This window comes from Leptodactylus fuscus, chromosome 2 (genome assembly GCF_031893055.1).
Source record: "Leptodactylus fuscus isolate aLepFus1 chromosome 2, aLepFus1.hap2, whole genome shotgun sequence".
In the NCBI taxonomy this organism is placed as follows: Eukaryota; Metazoa; Chordata; class Amphibia; order Anura; family Leptodactylidae; genus Leptodactylus; species Leptodactylus fuscus.
Window position 1 is genome coordinate 238306279 of NC_134266.1, and position 25294 is coordinate 238331572.

Sequence of the window (25294 nt, forward strand, 5' to 3'; positions counted from 1 at the left end):
ATGACTTACCTTTGTGTATGTTGGGGATGAGCTCCTGTACGGCAGCCTCTAACTCCCCTACTCTACAATACTCCCCATCGCTCTGAGTCCATATAACAAAAAGTTTGTGATTGATCCAAATCTTTTTTTGTCTCCCTGCCACTAGAGGGAGCCAAGTGCAAATGGATTTCTGCAGCGAATAGTGACCTCAATAGGAGCTGCACAAATCTCTATGCCGTAAATCTCTGTAATAGTGACTGTAGGCAGAAACAGGAGATCAGCCTTTACTAACCATGGACTTTATGTTAGTCCAATAATCTGCTTCTATAGTAAGTACAACACTGTTTCCCTATTCCCAGGATTGGGCTTCTATCATTGGACCCCCAGCAGTAACACAAATCGGGTCCCCAAGTCTTGTGTGTGTGTGTGAATGCAATAGTTTGCTTACTCCATGCCATCCCTGCATTCACTTCTATAGGACTGACAGAACTGGCCGAGTAAAATTCCCTATTATCATTTTAGATGGGGGTGTCCGTGTTTGAGCCCCCAGTGCTCAGACCTATCCTCTGGGGATCAGTGTTGTTAATAGGAAACCCCCTTTAACTGGATAAATTGTAGCAAAATCCCTGCTATGCCTGTATTGGGCCTCTATGAGGTTTTAGCTTTAGCTATATAATTTGGAGTTGAATTTTGATGGGAGTAAACGGTTAAATCATGTGCCTCTTCTGGCCAGTGTTTCATACAATACTCCGGCCTCTCATACCTTCGAGTTTCCATTTGCATCCTGCATGCTATACAGATTTCTTTCATGAATCCATTGACATGGTGAGAACTATTTTCTGTTTCCTTCCTCTTTCCTTTTTTCTTACCTTACAAAGGCAGGGAGAATAAAGGCTGTCGGGATTGTAGGCATCGAACGGAAGCTGGAAGAGAAAAGAAAGGAGACGGACAAAAACATTTCCGAGGTTAGTATAAATGTGCCTGTGCACTGGTCTCTGACTCATAGGTTGTGCCGTATTCCTGGCCATTGCCAGCCCTGTGTACATTGGTGTTGGTAATAGAGGAAACCAAAGATACTTATGCAAACGCTAAATTGTGACCTAACTAAAAGGTGGTCGGGCACATAATGTATTTCTGCTTTTAAAGGGGTCATCCAGCTTTTAAAAATTGTTGTCCTATATACATAACATAGTACATCAATATCAAATTGGTAGAGGACTGGCTGCCAAGGCCCCTGCAGATCAGCTGTTGCACATTGGTCCTTAGAATAGGTTCTCGATATAGGATTGACAATAGGTCCTTAGCATAGGTCCTCGATATATGATTGAGGATAGGTCCTCATTATTTGATTGGTGTGGGTCTGATATTTGGGACCTCCAACAGTCACCCATTTGAAGAGGTTGCCATACTCATGAAAGCTGCAACCCCTCCCCTATGGCAAATGTCATGTTCATTGGTCACATGGTACAACGGCGGGTCAGTCCCATTCTAGCCCACTCAAGGGCTGAGCTGCAATACCAAGCATAGCAATTTATGGCGATGTGCTTGGCATTCAGTTGAAGAGGCTGCAACCAGCTGATTGTGGGGGTCCCAGGTGTTGGACCACCACCAATCATATATTAATGGCTTGTCATAAGGATAATTCATCAATATGTAAGTCTCAGAAAACCCCTTTTAAAGATGGCAGTCAAGTGATGCCAGTCAGTCAGGCTGCTCTCCCAGTTTAGCTATGGCAAGGGAGCATACTTGTGCAGGGAATGCGCTGTCCTTTGTATTGGACAATATATTTAGATGACACACTCCCCTGTAATACAGTCTTGTTTAGGAAAATTTTCCTTCCAGTCTATTTTGCTCTCCAGCTAAGCTTGGCCATGACATCATTTTCCCGATGCCACTTTTACTAGCGATTTCTGTCATTCCTGGGGATTTTCTTATTCAAGATCTATTATTCAGGTGTTACCTCTATAAAACCCAGACCAGACAATAAGCAGCTCCATGCGTGAGCCACAATACCCAGATTATACGTTGTCTGAGCCTGACATAACTTGCTTTTTGCCTTTTTTCTTGTTGCTTGTGATGTACTAGCTCTGGAATTTTGTTAACCAATTCCATAGTTTCTTATGTCAGTCCATAGAACAGACTCCGGGGCTGAAGGAGTCGGACAACCCCTGTCCATGTACCTACCTGGGCATATGTTTATTACAGAGGACACTCCTTCCTCTGGGGCGCCCCCTGTATGCCAGAACGGAGAACTTCATACAAAGCAGTTTGCTCCTTGTCTTGAGCTGTGCTGGCCAATGTAATAGCAGGAGGGAGTTTCTCAGACCACCAAAGTGTCCATAGATTAGTGGCCATTTTACAGAAATAAGAAGGCCCGAGAAATTGCTGGAAAACTTACTAAACTGCTATGGTGTTCACACAGGCGATCTGCACAAACTGTCTAGCTATTTTTGTTTTTCCTGGAGCTTCTATATGTTTCCTGTCTGGAATCTCTCAGGAGATCTCTTATGAGATCAGAGACTTTACACGCTCCATTGTTTAAGATTTACTCCTTATTCCCGAATGCTTTTCTCACCGCCACCTGCTACAATGATGGTTTTCGTAGTTTATTGTTTTAACATTCATAAGTATGATTTCCTGTTATTTCTACAAAAAATGCTGCATATCAACCCAAACCCTAAAACAGAGGGAAATCTGCATGCTAGTAGTAGTAGTGTATTGTTGTGTTTTTTTTTTTGTTTTTGTTTGTTTGTTCTTTTAATTTTGAGTATTTAGAAGGCTAATATACATATATACACATAAACTATAATATGTCTTTATTTTTTTTTTCCTTTGCCACGTTCATAGCTATAGCATACATCACTGGATGAGGTCTTGTTTTTTATGGTATGAGCATATGTTTCTATATGCACAGAGGACTTTTTTTTTTTTTTTTTCTTCCCCAGTCTAAAAATGGGGTCCGCCGATATGGCTCTCTGTTGTTCTGATCCTCTGACAGATCAGAACAACGGAGGGGCAGTGCTAGTGTGGACCTAGAATTAACTGCAGATACAAAACCAAGAACTGCACCCCTTGTATTTGTGATATATACCGGTCCCCAGTTGATGTGTTCACACTGTTTTGGTTGGGATGTTCTGGTTACAGGGACACTAAAAGTGACAATTCTGGAGGTGGGAATAAGGAAATAAGAAAGCAGCTGGCTATCTACTGTTTTGTACAAGAGAAATTACGCATGACAAGTAGAGCAGCAGTGGGTCCTCGCTCCTTCAGTGGGTCCTTTAATTTGCCGGACCTTGCAGGATGTGGACGCTGACCCACAAGCAATGGAAATAAATCTACAGCAGTACTAAATCCTCACTGTTCTCTTATACAGCCTTTGTTTGGCTTTATTTTACTTACTGCACCTGCCTTGTATCACTGTTATTTATCTGCAGTGACTCTGTGAACAAACTACATTTCCCATGATTCACCTGCCTGCTCTCACTTTTTTTTTTTTTTTCTTTTTAATGCATTAAATGCAGCCCCACATAGGGCTCACAATGTACATTTTTTTCCCCCTATTAGTATGTCTTTTTTGGAGTATGGGATGGAAACACGGAGAGAACATGTTCTCACTTTCTGTATTCTCCTCCCTTCTCCACTATCCCCTGCAATAAAATCACAGGAAATAAATTGCTCCCACATCTGAGATCATGTTCTGTTTTAATGCTTCAATAACTGGCTGAACTGCTCACAGGGAAGGGTAGGGAGCTTGCAAACGGAACTTCCATCTGAGGTCAATCACCTGAAAATAAATTGGATACACAGTGGCAAATTTAAACAGTATATATCAGGAAGTGTTTTGTGTTGATGTATCCTGTTGTTTGGGCCATATTTAAAATAAATAAATAAACAAAAAAAAAAATTGCATAACTCCTTAAATACTTATTGTGAGAGCTGAGATCTATACGTTCTTCATACTGTAGTATGGGTGTACAGGCTATTGTATAATACTGGGACTAGGGGGGTAATTTCAAACAAGGACAGGAGGGGGCAAAAGGGATGTGTGGTCAAGTATCAATTAAATATGTGCAATAAAAAAGTTACTGCTCCATATTATTCTGATGGATTTACTGGTGGCAATGGCTGATCTGATGCATGTACAGTGGGTTACTCCTAGGGATGTAGTATTCGTAGAGAATTGTTGTGTGTCAGGGTGTACAAGGTGTTGTCTGTCAGGGTGTACGATGGTCTCACAAGTTGTTGTTTTTAGCTGATCGCACTTTTTCTAGTTCTCTGTTTAACCAAGACGAATTCAAGTGAAAATCACAGAGGGCTATTTGTTGACTGGATAAGTAGGGGAACGTGCGGCGACATTAGCTGTACCCCCTCTGACTATAGTGTATGTAATGAGAAAATGCACAGAGCTCTGCTGGCTTCCTGCGTCTGCTGCGGCCCACTGATAAGACCCCAGCGATGCTGTATTGTGTTTATATGAGGAAGTTCCTGTTAGGTGTGTGCCTCTTCCCCTTTGTCCTCACTTCTGTCCCTCGCCGTGAGCGATGAGTTCTAGCATGTTATTAATTAGATTTAGGAAGCCGACGACCTGCGACAAATCCTTTTTTATAATGGTTAACGGCCGACAATTTTTCCTTGATAAATATTCAGCCAAGTAGTCAAACGCGACATCTGTAGCCACAACCAAAAATCATAATTTCGCACTGTGACACCTTCACTAATGTAAGTGCAAGCTTAAAGATGCTGCAGCTTTTACTTCTAGCCACAAAAACTTCAAGCACCGCTCTTTCTTACACTAAGGCCCCATGTTGCGGCAATGCTTTGTTTTGTTTTTTTTGCTTTGTTTTTTCTAAGCCAAATCTAGTAGCGGCTATAGAAGTTATGGGAAAGATATAGGAAACTTCTTATTCTTTTCCCTTATGCTCAGTCCACTCCTAGCTTTGGCTCAAAAAAACGCAGCAAAATGTGCAATACAAAAAGTTGCAGTTTTAGAGTCGCAGTTGAAGCAACCTTGGGGTCGCAGTGTCGAAATGATGATTTTTGGTTGTAAAACAGTGATCTTTGGTATAGTCAAAATCCTAAACCAAATTAGCTTCGATGCAAAAATGACCCTGCAGTTGTCCTGCAAGTATAAAAGTTTTTTAGGGTGTTTATTTTTTTTTTCTTTTCTCAGAATGGGTTATAAATAGGGTTGAGCCAATCTTGAAATTTCAGGATCATTTTTAAAATCCAACTTCCGATTATTTTCCATTCGAACCCGATCCTGATCCCAATGCAAGTCAATGGGATTTTTTAAATAATCGGAGATCGGATTTAAAAAACTATCCTATTCATTACACAGCATGTAGTCCAAAAATTTATTCAATTTTTGGACCCCACGCTGTGTAGTGATTAACCCCCTCGGTGTTCACTTACCTGCAGCTCCCAGTTCTTCTTCGTCTAGTCCGGTCCTCTGTCCTTCACGTCTTCAGAGCGCCCTGCCCCCCTGCCTCCCTAGACTAGTATTGTAGAGATGCAGGGAGTAGGCGGGGCTTGGTGCGGCTGGAGAGTGTGGGCGGGGAGACGTGAGTGCATCATTCACGTCTCCCCTCCCAGTACCTGCCCACACTCTCCTAAGCACCGCCTTCTCTATAATACTAGTCTAGGGAGGTGGGGGCGGGGCACAGGGCGCTCTGAACCCACATGAAGGAGAGAGGACCGGACCAGCAGAGGGCAGCCGCAGCACTTCTGAGCAGGTAAGTTGAGCGAAGTTCACGAGTAGATAGATATTACTGTACATTGACTTGGCTAGTAGATAGACAAGCCAATGTACAGTAGTATCTATCTACTTGTGAACTTGCCTCCTCGTTCTCACAGCAGCACAGCACACAGTGATTTACCGCAGCCTGCCACTCTTCTGCTTCGTCCGTGTTTTACCATATATTCAGTTGAATATACAGTAAAACAGGGACGAAGCAGAAGAGTGGTAGGCTGTGGTAAACCCATAGGAATGAATGGGCGCAGCCGGCACGCAGGGGGTTAAGCGGACGGCCGCTTCCATTCATTCCTATGGGTGCTAAGCTTTTCCCACAATGATTGGCCAGTAGCCAAGCATTGTGGGAAATAAGCCCCGATCTCGATCCCGCCTGAAAAGATCGGGATCGGAATTCCGATCGCGATCGTGAAATTTTCTCGATCGCCGATCAGAATCCGATCTTTTCCGATCCCGATCGCTCAACCCTAGTTATAATTGTAAACTAATATGCATTACTCCCCTATCTGTTTGTCAAGACCAGTAACTATAGACCAGTGAGCATCAGGATAGGACTGGGGTTGTTGAAGGAAGAATTGCTTTCTTTATTTTTAACCTGTTCTGAGCCTAAAATATTTATTATTATTATTTATTAATAATAATTCTCTGCTGGACAACCACTTTAATTTCATGTAATATAATGGTAAGTTGTGCTGTGCCTTCACAGTCCCACATAATGTCACGTGACTGCCTGTATCCTGTATAGAAATGATCACTGTATCCTTCTCTCTTAAATGGACCACAATAACCTTCTATATGTACTGTCATTGCCTATAGAGTCTATAATAGTTAAACTTCTGGAGCTTTTTCTCCAATATCTTCCTTTACATGGGTTTTCTTTATCTCAGGGTTTCACCTGATTTCCTGTCTCCTCTCCCCTCCACTTTGTGATTTCAGTGGCAAGTTGTTGGGTGGGCTTAGCTTGTATGAGGGACAGGTCAGGCCAGCTCATGTCTGAGAATAAACTGCACACTGTTATCTCTGTACATAAATGCAGAGATAACAGACACTGATCAAGTACTGTTCTTGCCATTATCAGGGCACAGCAGCTAAGTGCACTTTGCAGAGTGGACACACTGCTTCATTAGACATCAATCACAGTGAAGAGAAAAGGGGACTGATGTCACCAACCCAGCCAATGCTACTAGATAGCAGAGGTGGTGTATAACCTTGGCAACGCGCTATAAACAATGAAGAAACCTATTCAGCTGTATCTGACAAACAGAACGAGATACTTAAAGCAATATATTGGGTAAACACTTTGATTTGACTACAAGCGTGGAGATGGAATATCATTTGGTATTAGTGAACTGATTCTAGTACATATTTCTATGTACATTTAGTTTAATCTTTGTTCATTTCTGCTTTCCAGGCCTTTGAAGATCTCAGCAAGCTTATGGAAAAGGTATGGCGAGATATTAATATGAGCCGGGACTCTGTGCTGCTATTTCCTGTCAGCAATGAAAGACGGTTGTCTCCATTATTTTTACAGGCCAAGGAAATGGTGGAACTGTCCAAATCGATAGCTAACAAAATCAAAGACAAACAGGGAGACATCACAGAAGATGAGGTATGAAAACATGACCGTGAGCTGGTTGCCAGGGTAAATGGGAACAATATTTTTTTCGAGGCCCCACTCCAGGAATAACATGATGAAAAATTGTGTCTGGGCTGGAGACCTGTGCCCTGTAAATATCTGCTATCGTATCTACATGCTACACTATTTTCCGAAATTTAGCTTGTTTGATTTATTTCGCAAGCGAACGTGGAAAATACTAGTATGAGAAAATTTATATAAATGTGGAAAACCAAACTCTGTATTGTGCTGTTACTCGGTTATTCCTCCTAGAAACGTATGAATACATTGACAACTCTTTGTTAAAGGGATGTGTCCCTACAGTCTGGTACCGGCAGCACTGATTGGACAGAATATGTAGTGACACCCGCCAGATGGTAAAGCCCAGTTGTCAGTTCATTCATACCTCATGAAAAATACAAGTCCTTACTAAATCAGAGGTGTCAGTAGAGATAAATGATAGAAAACTGTCTGCCCATAGCTGCCACTAGGGGGAGGTATTCAGCTCTCTTTGCGCTCACTAATATACGCAGTGTACAGGAAACGCCAAAGATGTAGGTGGCAGGAATATGGATTTCAGTGTACTAGCGCGGTATGTAATACCACACATTGATGAGGATGCGAAAGGGCCTCCTTAAAGGGGTGTTAGAGAATGACCTATCCTTAAGTTATATTATAAAAACTGGGGTTTGGCACCTGGAAAGCCCCTTTAAAGCTTTTGTCTGGGGAATAATAAAGTTTACCAGGGCAGGGGTATTTCTGAGGTTGCCTGCGCATCTATTTTAAGTAATCCCATAAAAATGAATGAAGAAACCTATGCATGCACCACTGTCTCTCTTGACAGCACCCACAATAGAGTTGGGGAATGCCTGTTCTTGACATAGATGCATCCTATGGGGCCTGTATCTATCAGATATTTATGGCGTATCCTATGGATAAAGCCATGAATGCCCAGATTGGAATAATCCTTGAAGTGTTGGCTTCCTGTCAGTGAAAGCAAGCAGATGGGTCAGAGGGTGAAGCACAAAATATAAGTTTTCAATACATATTGATTGACCTAAAATTGAGACCAAAACCCATTAACAACTTTTAAGGCTATGACAACTTCATATGAAATTGTATTTGTAGACCATAAAGTTTAAGTCCTACCTCCTGAGTATGGGAATTGCTAATCCAGTGACACGGGAAACCCACGGATCTGGCACGCACTACCACATGCAGCTCGCAAAGCAGCTGGCCACCATATTACAAACCCCACTGGAGGTGAGTGTCTAGTGTTTGTATACTTTATACTATAGAAAAGTTATTTTGGTCATTAAAGGGGTCATCCTACTAGGTCAAATGCTTATTATGGTGGGCAGGAGGCCACTTTTAAGGATGGCTCCTCTAAATTCTTATCACTAGAGGATTTGCCCTTTTGATGTAGCACTCTCCACTTGTCATTACAGTGTATACAGTCCTATGAAAAAGTTTGGGCACCCCTATTAATCTTAATCATTTTTAGTTCTAAATATTTTGGTGTTTGCAACAGCCATTTCAGTTTGATATATCTAATAACTGATGGACACAGTAATATTTCAGGATTGAAATGAGGTTTATTGTACTAACAGAAAATGCGCAATATGCATTAAACCAAAATTTGACCGGTGCAAAAATATGGGCACCTCAACAGAAAAGTGACATTAATATTTAGTACATCCTCCTTTTGCAAAGATAACAGCCTCTAGTCGCTTCCTGTAGCTTTTAATCAGTTCCTGGATCCTGGATGAAGGTATTTTGGACCATTTCTTTCTACAAAACAATTCAAGTTCAGTTAAGTTTGATGGTCGCCGAGCATGGACAGCCCGCTCTCAAATGATCTGAAAACAAAGATTGTTCAACATAGTTGTTCAGGGGAAGGATACAAAACGTTGTCTCAGAGATTTAACCTGTCGGTTTCCACTGTGAGGAACATAGTAAGGAAATGGAAGACCACAGGGACAGTTCTTGTTAAGCCCAGAAGTGGCAGGCCAAGAAAAATATCAGAAAGGCAGAGAAGAAGAATGGTGAGAACAGTCAAGGACAATCCACAGACCACCTCCAAAGAGCTGCAGCATCATCTTGCTGCAGATGGTGTCACTGTGCATCAGTCAGCAATACAGCGCACTTTGCACAAATAGAAGCTGTATGGGAGAGTGATGAGAAAGAAGCCGTTTCTGCACGTACGCCACAAATAGAGTTGCCTGAGGTATGAAAAAGCACATTTGGACAAGGCAGCTTCATTTTGGAAACAAAAATTGAGTTGTTTGGTTATAAAAAAAAAAGGCGTTATGCATGGCGTCCAAAAAGAAACAGCATTCCAAGAAAAACACTTGCTACCCACTGTAAAATTTGGTGGAGGTTCCATCATGCTTTGGGGCTGTGTGGCCAATGCCGGCATCGGGAATCTTGTTAAAGTTGAGAGTCGCATGGATTCCACTCAGTATCAGCAGATTCTTGAGAATAATGTTCAAGAATCAGTGACGAAGTTGAAGTTACGCCAGGGATGGATATTTCAGCAAGACAATAATCCAAAACACCGCTCCAAATCCTCAGGCATTCATGCAGAGGAACAATTACAATGTTCTGGAATGGCCATCCCAGTCCCCAGACCTGAATATCATTGAACATCTGTGGGATGATTTGAAGCGGGCTGTCCATGCTCGGCGACCATCTAACTTAACTGAACTTGAATTGTTTGTCCAAAATACCTTTATCCAGGATCCAGGAACTGATTAAAAGCTACAGGAAGCGACTAGAGGCTGTTATCTTTGCAAAAGGAGGATCTACTAAATATTAATGTCACTTTTCTGTTGAGGTGCCCATACTTTTGCACCGGTCAAATTTTGGTTTAATGCATATTGCACATTTTCTGTTAGTACAATAAACCTCATTTCAATCCTGAAATATTACTGTGTCCATCAGTTATTAGATATATCAAACTGAAATGGCTGTTGCAAATACCAAAATATTTAGAACTAAAAATGATTAAGATTAATAGGGGTGCCCAAACTTTTTCATAGGACTGTATATGATTATATGTTTATGTAACTATTATTACTTAATATTTTCTTTGCCTTTTTTTTTAGGAGCGAGGAGGCATAATGTCACTTACAGAAGTATACTGCTTAGTTAATCGAGCCAGGGGCATGGAGGTAGGTCAGACAAAGGGAATGTGTTTTTGTTGATGATGATGATGATAATAATGTGTGTGTGTGTGTGTGTGTGTGTATATATATATATATATATATATATATATATATATATATATATATATATATATATATATATATATATATATATATATATATATATAATGTTTTTTTTTTCATTGCAAAATCACCCCAGCCAATATATACTAGTGCATTTAAAGCCTGCCACACCTGGTTGGGTGAGGTATTGCAGCTCAGCTCCATTCTCTTTATTGATAAATAGTATGCACAGATGTCTCGCTGGTTTACATATCCTCTTATTGTGTTTCAGGTGTAGATAAAAGTGTAGGGATCCATGGCTCAAGATCACCCACTATTAGATAATCCAATGAGCAATACCCAGTTCAGCTGAGCTGAGGAGAACCATGGGTATTGAAGGGGCATTTTGGTTACACAAAATTATCCCTTGTCTAAAGAATTAGCTAACTTGCTGATCAGTGGGGGATTCATCCACTGAGACCCCTGCTGATCACAATAACTGGAGTGCTTTGCACCCCAGTTTTTTAAGTAGCTGCCGTTCAGCCATGGGCTCCTTCATTCTGGGAAACTCCAGACATGGCATAGTCTGCGCCATTCACTTGGCTATCTGACTTATTGCTCCATTGAAAACTGGAGAGTGAAACTCACCAATTCTCGCGTTTTTGGACAAAAGTTGATGTAAGTCCCTTACTCATAGCATGTTCTATAACAAATGCAAGGACACATATATAGGAACAAAAAGCCCCACCCATCAAACACAGTTAACTCCAGCAACACCAAAAATGCAAGGATAGACAGAAACATGGCGTACACGTGTATACAATATAACACTTCATATACAATCCATCTACCTCAAATGATCATGTCTAATGCACCATCATAAAACAAAACCAAAAAAAAAACCATGCAAAAAATGCATTCAAAAAATGCATAAAAAATAAATAAAAATAAATTAAATAAAAAAGTATTCAAAAAATGCATACAAAACACATTCAACAAACGCATTCAAAAAAACAAAAAAAAGCAAAAAACATATCATATGAAAAATCGCATCAAAACATTTTAAATACCTTAGTGGATATACGAAAACTCAGAGACCAAACACTCACAGTATAGTCACCATCAGACGTTTGTTTCACGTATCATGGGATGTAATCCACATATATAACATCTCCAATAGTAGTATAAGAAGATACATTACTCGCCCTCCAAACCAATGAATAGATCCAGAAAAGGAATAAGATCCTAGTTCCCCCATATGACTCCACTCTCAGCCTGTGCACACTTGATCACGTGATGTTGTCACATGTCCAGTTGCCATAATAAATATCATCACTCCCGAGTCATGTGATTCACAACCTTGTATGGACAAATACACTTAATCTGAACCCAGAACCGGGCATTAATATAGAAGATTGAGATCCTGCCTAACATTTAGACCATGTGGTGTCCGGGTATCAAGCTTCCAAATCCAGTAAGCCTCGCGTTTGAGGAGTAAGGATCTCCTATCTCCTCCACGTACTGGATTTGGAACGGAATCAATGACATAAAACCGGAAGGATGAAGTATTACCTCCATGTTCAATAGAAAAATGCCTAGAAACATTTGACATGTTTTCAGCTTGTTTTTTACTGCAATCCGCCAGATGTTCTGCAATGCGAACCTTCACCTGTCTGATGGTACAGCCCACATACATGAGAGAGCAAGTCGTACATTCAATCACATATACAACAAACACACTATTGCAATTGTAAAAACTGACAATTTTAAAATTCGATGTTCCATTATATGTGCTGAATGTAGACATTTTTTTGGCATACCTGCAGGCTACACACCTTGTGTGTCCACAACCATAGAAACCCACAGTTTGGGGTAAACTAGGTTTGTCTCTATCCTTTGAACAGAACAGACTAGGAGACAGAATAGGGCAGGACGGCGCTCACAGGTCCAATAGATTTTATTAATAATAAGAATTGCACATTGCAATTCTTCTTATTAATAAAATCTATTGGACCTGTGAGCGCCGTCCTGCCCTTTTCCTCTGCTGTTTCCCCGGTTGACACAACTGGTGCCTTAGAGACGTGCTGCTCCCCATACCTGGTATCATATACACCTTAGTACGGAGTTGTGAACGCTGTCACAACCAAACCAGGTGAGAGGCCACCAGGTCTGATACATTCATTACAATTATCTAAAAAGGTGAATAGACTATCTACACTATAAAGTGTGCTCGGTGTTTTTCTATCTTTTACAATAGGAGACAGAATGTCATTCAAAGATGTTCCCTTACGTGGAACAAAACCAACGCCCTTATCTACCATCTGTCCTCGTGGAATAGTCCGTTTCTGGAATTGGAATATTTCTTTTAATGATTTGAACTATTTGTTTGTATTGTGGAGAATAAGGAGTCAAGAAATATAAAGAATAATCCTTGAAGAGGTTTTCATTTTTTTTTTTGTCCTTTAATAAAGAGGTGCGATCTTTCTGTGCTACGATATTTTTGGCCCTATCTAACGTCCAATCTGGGTAACCCCTTTTTGCTAACCTGTCCAAAGTCTGTTCTGATTGGGCAGAAAAATCCTGATCATCCGAACACGCACATTTAGTACGTACTAGCTCACCTACGGGCACTGCTTGTATTGTATGCCTCGGATTGCCCTAAGAGTTGCATTTCCACCCGTAGGTTTGCGGAATAATGAAGTTTGGACCCTGGCTTTCGTGTGATTTCCAACCAAAGTTAAATCAAGAAAATGAATAGAAAAATCATGATGAACATAAGTAAAAAATAAATTTAAATTGTTAGTATTAATATAATCCAAATCCAAAAACATCACCCCTCCAGGCGATAAAAATATTAGCCACTTTATTAGGTACACCATGCTAGTAACGGGTTGGACCCCCTTTTGCCTTCAGAACTGCCTCAATTCTTCGTGGCGTAGATTCAACAAGGTGCTGGAAGCATTCCTCAGAGATTTTGGTCCATATTGACATGATGGCATCACACAGTTGCCGCAGATTTGTCGGCTGCACATCCATGATGCGAATCTCCCGTTCCACCACATCCCAAAGATGCTCTATTGGATTGAGATCTGGTGACTGTGGAGGCCATTGGAGTACAGTGAACTCATTGTCATGTTCAAGAAACCAGTCTGAGATGATTCCAGCTTTATGACATGGCGCATTATCCTGCTGAAAGTAGCCATCAGATGTTGGGTACATTGTGGTCATAAAGGGAAGGACATGGTCAGCAACAATACTCAGGTAGGCTTTGGCGTTGCAACAATGCTCAATTGGTACCAAGGGGCCCAAAGAGTGCCAAGAAAATATTCCCCACACCATGACACCACCACCACCAGCCTGAACCGTTGATACAAGGCAGGATGGATCCATGCTTTCATGTTGTTGACGCCAAATTCTGACCCTACCATCCGATTGTCGCAGCAGAAATCGAGACTCATCAGACCAGGCAACGTTTTTCCAATCTTCAATTGTCCAATTTTGATGAGCTTGTGCAAATTGTAGCCTCAGTTTCCTGTTCTTAGCTGAAAGGAGTGGCACCCGGTGTGGTCTTCTGCTGCTGTAGCCCATCTGCCTCAAAGTTCGACGTACTGTGCGTTCAGAGATGCTCTTCTGGCTACCTTGGTTGTAACGGGTGGCTATTTGAGTCACTGTTGCCTTTCTATCAGCTCGAACCAGTCTGGCCATTCTCCTCTGACCTCTGGCATCAACAACGCATTTCCGCCCACAGAACTGCCGCTCACTGGATGTTTTTTCTTTTTCGGACCATTCTCTGTAAATCCTAGAGATGGTTGTGCGTGAAAATCCCAGTAGATCAGCAGTTTCTGAAATACTCAGACCAGCCCTTCTGGCACCAACAACCATGCCACGTTCAAAGGCACTCAAATCACCTTTCTTCCCTATACTGATGCTCGGTTTGAACTGCAGGAGATTGTCTTGACCATGTCTACATGCCTAAATGCACTGAGTTGCCGCCATGTGATTGGCTGATTAGAAATTAAGTGTTAACGAGCAGTTGGACAGGTGTACCTAATAAAGTGGCCGGTGAGTGTATATTGTCAGTGTTTGGTCTCTGACTTTTCGTATATCCACTAAGGTATTTAGAATGTTTTGATGCAATTTTTCACGTTTTTTTTAATGCCTTTTTTTTTTTTTTTTTTTTTTATGATGCTTCGGCTATGCATTAGACATGATCATTTGAGGTAGATGGATTGTATATGGAGTGTTATATTGTACACACCTGTACGACATGTTTATGTCTATCCTTGCATTTTTGGTGTTGCTGGGGTTAACTGTGTTTGATGGGTGGGGCTTTTTGTTCCTATATGTGTCCTTGCATTTGTTATACAACATGCTATGAGTAAGGGACTTTCATCAACTTTTGTCCTGAAACGCGTCAGCTTTCCATCATGTTCCTACCTTCTTTAAGGTGATGTAATATCCATCTTTTTTATACATTGAAGTAAAAGTTTTATGTTTTAGATAATTGGTGGCATGCTGGAATTTTTTTCTTGGATTTTTCAATCTTTTAGATGTGTAATACTAGTATACTGCCCCCAGTGGACAAAATACTGTATGAATGTGAACAAATATCAGATTTTACATTGCAATTGCTCTTTTTTCAGCTGCTTTCCCCGGAGGATCTGGTAAATGCCTGCAAAATGTTTGAATCCCTGAAGCTCCCTCTGCGGTAAGATGTTACGTGGAGTATTTAGTACTTTCTTTCTGACCACATCAGTGCCCACGGCCCTTCAGTTCCTCTGATTCACAACACTTTCCTTCCCCACTCACAACTAAGCATTTGGCAGACTCCTGTATGAAATGTTCAGCGATGGCCCAGGATAAGCTTCCTGTCTAGTTTCCCATTCAAGTACATTTGGCCTGCACCAAACAATAAGACAAAGGTGGCAGCTATTTATCCAGCGCTCACAATGTGCTATATGTAACAATGCTTGCACTTTGCTTTCCAGGATATAAAACAATATGCTATTCGGGTTTATGGAGCTTTGGGCAGTATAGTGGTTTGGCTCAGTAAGGGCGGTGCACGGCTACAGGAAGCATTACCCTATCTGCTCTGATCTTACTTCACTCTCTTATTTACAGGCTTCGTATCTTTGATAGTGGGGTCATGGTGATTGAACATCAGTCTCACAATGAAGAGGAAATGGTCGCTTCTGCTTTAGAAACGGTAATTCATCATTTGTTACATATCTCAATTGTGAATATCATCCCACCTACTGTATAGAAAGGAAATGCAAAGATCCCCGGAGCCACCAGGAAGGGAGCACTGTCTTTGATAGTACATAATGTATTGTATACAAGGCAAATTCTTTTATAGTATTCTAGTATGGGATTATGTGACCGATATAGGGAACTGGTATTAAAAGGGGTTGTCGTTTTGGGGCATTCCTGTTTTAAAGTGGGACCATAAAGCACCCATATGTCCTTATGTCCCAATAACCTTATACTATACCTGTTACCAGCACATGTGCAGTTCCAAAATGAGGCCAGGGCAGTACATGTAAGCTTCCCATGTGCTGAATATTGTGGGCTTTGCACAGGGAAGCTGACTGCTCTGGTATCATTGAATAACTGCATAGGCTTAGGGCAACAGAGTTAAGTCCAAGGATGAAAAATGGACTGGAGAAATAGGAATTTTTTTAAAAACCTACTTGGTGCGGATTGACTTTTTGTAGTGACATTTAGGACACCAAACCAAAGGTCCTTTAAAGAATTGCTGGTGGTTTAGTGTTCCAGATTCACCAGACAGGTCCCCTTTAACAGCATGGGGTTCTCTCATATTAGCTGGAGTCAGAGGACCCAGCACTTTTGTTTGGTAAGGCTTCATTTGGCCCCTAGTGGTTGCGCTGCAGGGAAATTGAACACTTACTGCCAGGTTCCCCTTTAAGGCCATCTTTCTTCACTAATATATACCATGGATTTAACCATTCATACTCCCTTTCGTGTTACCAGGTGTCTGAAAGGGGCTCGCTGACCTCGGAGGAGTTTGCCAAGATTGTCGGAATGTCTGTCTTGTTGGCCAAGGAAAGGTATTTCCCTTTAGTGTAATGGCTGCCCCCTGCTTATGTTGTTGAGAAGTTTCCTAACTTTTTTTTTTTTTTTTGACAGACTACTTCTTGCCGAAAACATGGGCCATCTCTGCAGGGATGATTCAGTGGAGGGTTTACGCTTCTATCCAAATCTGTTCTTGACACAGAGTTAGGACTTTTGTTGGAGAGACCTGTATAGCGGTGCTGAAGATCAGAACATGATACAGAATACACTCCAAAAGTGACAGATACTACACCATGGCCACAGAAGAAGGATCGAAAGAGGACGTGACATCTACAAAGCATGGAAATGCCCACCCTGCCTATTAGAGATGAAATGACTAAGGTTTATTCAGAGAAATACCTCAAATAACAAGATTTGTCCAAACTAGCGCAAGTAAAATGTGGACTAGATGTCCATAGGAACCATTTGGCTTATTGCTTTCAATTCTCCTTCCAAATCTGATTTTGATAATGGAGGGACATTACTGCTGAGCAGGATAGGTGCTAAGCAGAAGAGACCTAAAATAGAATAATAATTTGGAAGATGATATGGGTCCATCGAGTTCACCCTATAACCCTACGATGTATAGACTCTCCTGCTGGATGGGATCGCTACCGGCCAGCCAGTGAGTACTTCCCGGGTGTCGTACATTTGTCTCATCAACTATCCAACCCAGCATGCAATGGGGTCTCCCCATACCCGGAAGTAGATAGGGTGGGGGGGCTGTATATCTCTCCATAACTTTGTAGAAGTTGTCAAAGTCGTTCTCCCATAAACAAAACTTATCACCTGAAGAGTTGTGATCTCTGACTGTCCTATAGATGTGTATTACCAATACATTCATAGAGAGAATTCAAGGCTCCTTGTTCTTCTCACCTACCTTGAAGGGGTTAATGCCCATTGCTTAGTAAATTGAGTTCCTTTGTCACTTGTAGAGCATTAAATGCAGCTTTTACCTGTTGAGCACAGTGGCACTTATGGTGACATTTATTTTAGAAGCCCTGGAGGTTGGCGTCCATTTCTATTCTGTCTGTTAGTTCAACACCTATAGAGTGTCGGGCTTGTGCGTCTCACCTCGAGACCATGGAAAGACCTATGTGACTCTCTTCTCTCCTCTCCTGTCTGGATGACAAGTCGCAACTCTTCATTCATTAACTATTGGCACTGACAGGACTTGACAGACTGGCAGGACAGGTCACTCTCTGAAGCATCTTCTTCTTTCTCTTCGGTTCCTATGGGAGGTTTTTTGTTTGTTTTTTTGTGCTAAAAGGATTTTCCTGTCTTATTTAAATAAAATTTACTTCTGGAAGCTTCTCTGACTCTGGATCTCTTTTTGCTATTTGCATCCAGAGACTTACAGCCTTTTCCTTATACACATGGAGATATCTGTGAGGTTTTTACAGCTATTGCTTCATATTTGGGTGCAGAAATGTGACCTAATTCTAGCCCAGTCTTGTATCCTATAGGATAATATAATGTACATAGAGCTCTCTTATATAAAGCACCTCCAAACCTTTTCTATCATGCAGATGGTTCAGGGCGGATTTGCAGACCTATTATCTATTATCACAATGTGACTGTATTATGACTGAATAAGACCTAAACATTAGATTTCTGATATAGTAATGCTAAAGGGATTGTCCATAGAATACTATGTTTTGTTTTGTTTTTTTGTTTTTTTTTTAAAAAAGGTTTAGCATGTCATAACATGGCAAACAAACCAGACACTCTGTTTTTCTGCTGCTTCCATACCAGACATGTACCATGTAGCTTCCGGTCTCCACTTCCTGATCCCACTTGACATACAAAAATGTCCCATGGGCCAAGTACAGACCACAGCAGTGACCGGCCACATCCATTGTTTTCCTTATAGGGGCTAACAAGGGGACCAGTAAGTGTCAGAACTGGAAAACATCCTGTATAATGGAACATTTGTAACTGGTGACCCATACAGTCCAAGAATTAGAATTCCTTGTTATATAGATCCTATATATTGTGAAGTGGAGAGGGGCATAGTGTGGGAGAACCGCTATTTTTCCCCAAGACTGTTGCAGTATGCACAGGCATTTATCTTGTAGGTCCTGGACTGGAGTAAAGCTCGGGCCAGTCCTGCAGGGCAATCCATTCCAGGCATGGAAACAGACCAGCAGAGCCCTGTAAGTAGCACAGGTGTGCTGGTTAGTAAGAGAGGAGAGAGACTTAAACACACTCAACCAGTCTGGGAAAGCTCTGACAAAAAGGATGCTGTTAAAGGGCCGGGTATGTGTACCCCTTGTATACTTGTGAACTTTTAGGAGGTCAGCAGTAGGCTGATCCCTGGTTAGTGAGGGAATAACTCGTTTAGTAAGCCGCCGGAGAGTCGTAGGTCTTTATTTTCATTTATTTTTTTTACATGCTGAGCAGCACTACCTGTACCTTTTAAGCTTGTCTGCTGCAATAAAGACTGCTTTTGGGAAAGAAACCAGAGCTTCTGAATTCCCCGTACATCACAATATAGCCTTAGTGTTGGATGCAGACAGATTCTTGTTGCCTATGAACTGAGAGGCTAGGTTGACCTGTAGGAATTTGCCACGGATTTGAGAGCAGATTCCGCTCCCGAATGCGTGGCCTATTCCGTTCCAAATCTGCCTCCCATTGCTTTCAATGGGGGCAGAGATCGTAGCAAGATTTGGAAAAAAAAATCAGCGTCCTGTTTGATCTTGCTGTGGATTCCACGGCTCGAGAATTCCTTGCAATTAGGCCCATTCATCTAAGCTTCACTAGCATAGGAAAGCCGCAAGGCATCGACATTCTGTCACGGCAATTCCGTGGTGGAAAATGTGATCGGTGCGATCTGTCATAGCCGCCACATCTCAAGATTCGCTTTTTCTTTTGTCTCTTGATACCCAAATCTGTAGAAATATTTTCTTAATAATATGTAATAAAGCAATATTTAAGCAATCTGTGTTGGTCTTTTTTCCATACCCGAAAGCCTTCTATGGTACCAGCATTCACGACGAGAGCGGCTGTAGGCAGTGTTATGGGAGTAGCTTCACTTCCGCTGGTGAACAAAAATTTGTACGACTGTCAAAGTCATGTAGTGCCACAAGGAGAACCAGTTCTTGTCTGAAGGACCAGTCCATGGTGGGAGAACTGGATTTTCTGCAAAGTCAACGTAATTGATGGCCATTCTGTTTCTGTGACAGGCATTAGCCCCTACAGTAATATGTTATATAATGATGATATTTGCCCGCCCAAACTCCTTTAAAAAAAACTGTTTTCATGATGACCCTGGTCAAAAGTTCCTATTTTTATAGGTAGTACCCTTATAAATATAGTGGCTATGGGACGCAACATCATATCCGTCATCGTGGAGTGATGGGGGGTGTAGTTGGAGTGTTTGTTTGAAACATTTACATCTACTTACATTCTCCCTTAAAGGGTCTGTACCAAGTTTTGATGGGATAGAGGTGATCATTTTATGATTGGTGGGGATCCAACCGAGTGGACTCCCATTCACTAGTCCGGTTCTCCTGTCCCGATGGGGCAGCAAGCTGACCATGTGCCTTGCTGTTCTTTCTCTTCTCTATGGGAGGCACCAGAGATAGCCAACTGATGCTCAGCCAGCCGCTCCATTAGGCAAATGATGTGGACTCTCTTTCTTAGGATCAGTGGGAGTCCCGGTAGTCAGACCCACCAATCATGAAATAATCTCCAATCCTATCACTAGGAGAGAACTTCAGAATTTGGTACAAGTAAATTGGAATTAAAGAGAATGGACAAAATAAGTTCTTTTTGGTTTCCAGAAATGTAGTTTTCCGTCAGGGGTCCTTTGTCCATGCAGGACTTTTTCCTTCACCGATTTTTGTTGCACACTGCAGAGAGACACATTTGGATGCTGTAGAATCACCTCTACAAGGTATTGGGATTAGATTTATAACCCAGTTTCCTGTTGACAGACTCCCTTTAAGCTTACACAATGTTGATGAGTGACTGGAGGCTTCGGGTGCACAACAGACAGTACCAAAGCGTCTATGCCATGTGCCATTTATAATACTGGGGTCTTCTTATGCGGCGCCCCCTTTGGTTACATCTTGATGTGGATGGTTGCCCTGCTTCTCTGTTGGGAGAGGTTATCCTCATTGCATAGATACATCTTCACATTTATAGCTGGAGTTTCCTAGAATCAGAAAACTATTCGCTATACCCTTTGGTTTCCTTCCTAAACTTCCTGGTGGGCTTGGGCTTCTCCGATGAGACATTATCCTATGGCACAATATGAAATATCTCTCCTTTGACTTAGTTTATGATAGAAGCAGCGAGGGGAGTAGTCCATCCTTTTCCCTCTCCACCCTTCCTTCAGGGAGGAGATTGTATTAGCTGCAACTTGTCTGGGGAAACTAGCGAACAAAATCTTTCAATCTACTGGAGCAAAAGCTGCAGCCGAGCCAGTGCCAGGGAGATGCCGATAGCTGTGGAGTGGCCCTGGCACATTGCAGTGGTATGGCAGGAGATGGTGAGGGGTAACTGGTGTTGGCTCCCAGTCAGCTCTGAAAGCTGGGGGACACTGCAAAGCTCCCTCATTGGCTGATATTCTGCACATTGGAGGTAAGAGGATTTTTTTTTTCTTAATTTATTTAGTACATGTGAAGGCTTGTTGGAGCCAGCGACAGCGATTTATTCCCAATTTCCTGTGTACAGTATAAACGTGCTGGATGACTTGACCATGTACACATTATACATGTACTGTAACATATTATACACGCTACATTTATGAGCTGTGATATGTTCATTTTGCCTATTTATTTTGTGTTTTGTGACTATTTTTCATGTTTGATCATGTTAATAACTAATACTATTGTATGGACTGGATATCACCTAATATATTTATTATTATTATTATTAATAATAATAATAATTAATAAATAATTAATAATATTAGTTTTATTAACAATATAGATATCCCTTGGGTGGGGGAAAGGGTATTATTCCCAAATGTACAGAGGGCAAAAAAACTATTATCCTTTCTTAAAAAGATGACAGTGAATAAAATATAATCTTTATTATTAGAGATGAGCGAACACTAAAATGTTCGAGGTTCGAAATTCGATTCGAACAGCCGCTCAATGTTCGTGTGTTCGAACGGGTTTCGAACCCCATTATAGTCTATGGGGAACAGATACTCGTTAAGGGGGAAACCCAAATCCGTGTCTGGAGGGTCACCAAGTCCACTATGACACCCCAGGAAATGATGCCAACACCTCTGGAATGACACTGGGACAGCAGGGGAAGCATGTCTGGGGGCATCTAACACACCAAAGACCCTCTATTACCCCAACATCACTGCCTAACAACTACACACTTTACACACTCAATACCACCTCTCTGACAGTAGGAAAACACCTTGAAACATGTGTATTTGGCACTTGCAGTGAGGAGAGCTTGTCACCAGCAGTGAATTTGGCCCTTGTAGTAAGTTGAGGTTGGCACCAACATTTGTTTTGAAAATCAGGGTGGATTGAGCCTCTAACCAGCAGAGTTTGGGCAAATTCATGGTGGAGGGAGCCTCTAAAAACCCCAGTTTGGACCAATTCATGGTGGAGGGAGCCTCTAACCAGCCCAGTTTGGGCAAATTCATGGTGGAGGGAGCCTCTAAAAAACCCAGTTTGGACCAATTCATGGTGGAGGGAGCCTCTAACCAGCCCAGTTTGGGCAAATTCATGGTGGAGGGAGCCTCTAACCAGCCCAGTTTGGACCAATTAATGGTGGAGGGAGCCTCTAACCAGCCCAGTTTGGACCAATTAATGGTGGAGGGAGCCTCTAACCACCCCAGTTTGGACCAATTCATGGTGGAGGGAGCCTCTAAACAGCCCAGTTTGGGCAAATTCATGGTGGAGGGAGCCTCTAAAAAACCCAGTTTGGACCAATTCATGGTGGAGGGAGCCTCTAACCAGCCCAGTTTGGACCAATTAATGGTGGAGGGAGCCTCTAAACAGCCAAGTTTGGACCAATTCATGGTGGAGGGAGCCTCTAAAAACCCCAGTTTGGACCAATTCATGGTGGAGGGAGCCTCTAACCAGCCCAGTTTGGGCAAATTCATGGTGGAGGGAGCCTCTAACCAGCCCAGTTTGGACCAATTAATGGTGGAGGGAGCCTCTAACCAGCCCAGTTTGGACCAATTAATGGTGGAGGGAGCCTCTAACCACCCCAGTTTGGACCAATTCATGGTGGAGGGAGCCTCTAACCAGCCCAGTTTGGACCAATTCATGGTGGAGGGAGCCTCTAAAAAACCCAGTTTGGACCAATTCATGGTGGAGGGAGCCTCTAAACAGCCCAGTTTGGGCAAATTCATGGTGGAGGGAGCCTCTAAAAACCCCAGTTTGGACCAATTCATGGTGGAGGGAGCCTCTAACCAGCCCAGTTTGGGCAAATTCATGGTGGAGGGAGCCTCTAAAAAACCCAGTTTGGACCAATTCATGGTGGAGGGAGCCTCTAACCAGACCAGTTTGGGCAAATTCATGGTGGAGGGAGCCTCTAACCAGCCCAGTTTGGACCAATTAATGGTGGAGGGAGCCTCTAACCAGCCCAGTTTGGACCAATTAATGGTGGAGGGAGCCTCTAACCAGCCCAGTTTGGACCAATTAATGGTGGAGGGAGCCTCTAAACAGCCAAGTTTGGACCAATTCATGGTGGAGGGAGCCTCTAAAAACCCCAGTTTGGACCAATTCATGGTGGAGGGAGCCTCTAACCAGCCCAGTTTGGGCAAATTCATGGTGGAGGGAGCCTCTAACCAGCCCAGTTTGGACCAATTAATGGTGGAGGGAGCCTCTAACCAGCCCAGTTTGGACCAATTAATGGTGGAGGGAGCCTCTAACCACCCCAGTTTGGACCAATTCATGGTGGAGGGAGCCTCTAACCAGCCCAGTTTGGACCAATTCATGGTGGAGGGAGCCTCTAAAAAACCCAGTTTGGACCAATTCATGGTGGAGGGAGCCTCTAAACAGCCCAGTTTGGGCAAATTCATGGTGGAGGGAGCCTCTAAAAACCCCAGTTTGGACCAATTCATGGTGGAGGGAGCCTCTAACCAGCCCAGTTTGGGCAAATTCATGGTGGAGGGAGCCTCTAAAAAACCCAGTTTGGACCAATTCATGGTGGAGGGAGCCTCTAACCAGCCCAGTTTGGGCAAATTCATGGTGGAGGGAGCCTCTAACCAGCCCAGTTTGGACCAATTAATGGTGGAGGGAGCCTCTAACCAGCCCAGTTTGGACCAATTAATGGTGGAGGGAGCCTCTAACCACCCCAGTTTGGACCAATTCATGGTGGAGGGAGCCTCTAAACAGCCCAGTTTGGGCAAATTCATGGTGGAGGGAGCCTCTAAAAAACCCAGTTTGGACCAATTCATGGTGGAGGGAGCCTCTAACCAGCCCAGTTTGGACCAATTAATGGTGGAGGGAGCCTCTAAACAGCCAAGTTTGGACCAATTCATGGTGGAGGGAGCCTCTAAAAACCCCAGTTTGGACCAATTCATGGTGGAGGGAGCCTCTAACCAGCCCAGTTTGGGCAAATTCATGGTGGAGGGAGCCTCTAAACAGCCCAGTTTGGGCAAATTCATGGTGGAGGGAGCCTCTAACCAGCCCAGTTTGGACCAATTAATGGTGGAGGGAGCCTCTAACCAGCCCAGTTTGGACCAATTAATGGTGGAGGGAGCCTCTAACCAGCCCAGTTTGGACCAATTAATGGTGGAGGGAGCCTCTAACCACCCCAGTTTGGACCAATTCATGGTGGAGGGAGCCTCTAACCAGCCCAGTTTGGACCAATTCATGGTGGAGGGAGCCTCTAAAAAACCCAGTTTGGACCAATTCATGGTGGAGGGAGCCTCTAAACAGCCCAGTTTGGGCAAATTCATGGTGGAGGGAGCCTCTAAAAAACCCAGTTTGGACCAATTCATGGTGGAGGGAGCCTCTAACCAGCCCAGTTTGGACCAATTAATGGTGGAGGGAGCCTCTAAACAGCCAAGTTTGGACCAATTCATGGTGGAGGGAGCCTCTAAAAACCCCAGTTTGGACCAATTCATGGTGGAGGGAGCCTCTAACCAGCCCAGTTTGGACCAATTAATGGTGGAGGGAGCCTCTAACCAGCCCAGTTTGGACCAATTAATGGTGGAGGGAGCCTCTAACCACCCCAGTTTGGACCAATTCATGGTGGAGGGAGCCTCTAAACAGCCCAGTTTGGGCAAATTCATGGTGGAGGGAGCCTCTAAAAAACCCAGTTTGGACCAATTCATGGTGGAGGGAGCCTCTAACCAGCCCAGTTTGGACCAATTAATGGTGGAGGGAGCCTCTAAACAGCCAAGTTTGGACCAATTCATGGTGGAGGGAGCCTCTAAAAACCCCAGTTTGGACCAATTCATGGTGGAGGGAGCCTCTAACCAGCCCAGTTTGGACCAATTAATGGTGGAGGGAGCCTCTAACCAGCCCAGTTTGGACCAATTAATGGTGGAGGGAGCCTCTAACCACCCCAGTTTGGACCAATTCATGGTGGAGGGAGCCTCTAAACAGCCCAGTTTGGGCAAATTCATGGTGGATGGAGCCTCTAAAAAACCCAGTTTGGACCAATTCATGGTGGAGGGAGCCTCTAACCAGCCCAGTTTGGACCAATTAATGGTGGAGGGAGCCTCTAAACAGCCAAGTT

The 25294-nt window shown here is 42.9% G+C and overlaps 2 protein-coding genes across 2 annotated transcripts in view; both read left to right on the forward strand.

Annotated features, from left to right (window-relative positions):
• VPS36 (vacuolar protein sorting 36 homolog) overlaps nt 1–17933 on the forward strand; it is a 28339-nt gene extending 10406 nt beyond the window's left edge. Inside the window, exons 6-14 of the mRNA XM_075265901.1 lie at nt 858–944; nt 7140–7172; nt 7260–7337; nt 8472–8606; nt 10451–10516; nt 15196–15260; nt 15674–15758; nt 16544–16620; nt 16700–17933. Coding sequence (XP_075122002.1) covers nt 858–944; nt 7140–7172; nt 7260–7337; nt 8472–8606; nt 10451–10516; nt 15196–15260; nt 15674–15758; nt 16544–16620; nt 16700–16793 — 720 coding nt within the window. The 3' untranslated portion in view covers nt 16794–17933. The remainder of the gene's footprint in view (nt 1–857; nt 945–7139; nt 7173–7259; nt 7338–8471; nt 8607–10450; nt 10517–15195; nt 15261–15673; nt 15759–16543; nt 16621–16699) is intronic.
• Nucleotides 17934–21024: 3091 nt separating this feature from the next.
• Nucleotides 21025–25294, forward strand: part of THSD1 (thrombospondin type 1 domain containing 1) — a 39983-nt gene continuing 35713 nt past the window's right edge. The window contains exon 1 of the mRNA XM_075262932.1: nt 21025–21211. The gene's annotated coding sequence lies outside the window, so the exon portion shown is untranslated. The remainder of the gene's footprint in view (nt 21212–25294) is intronic.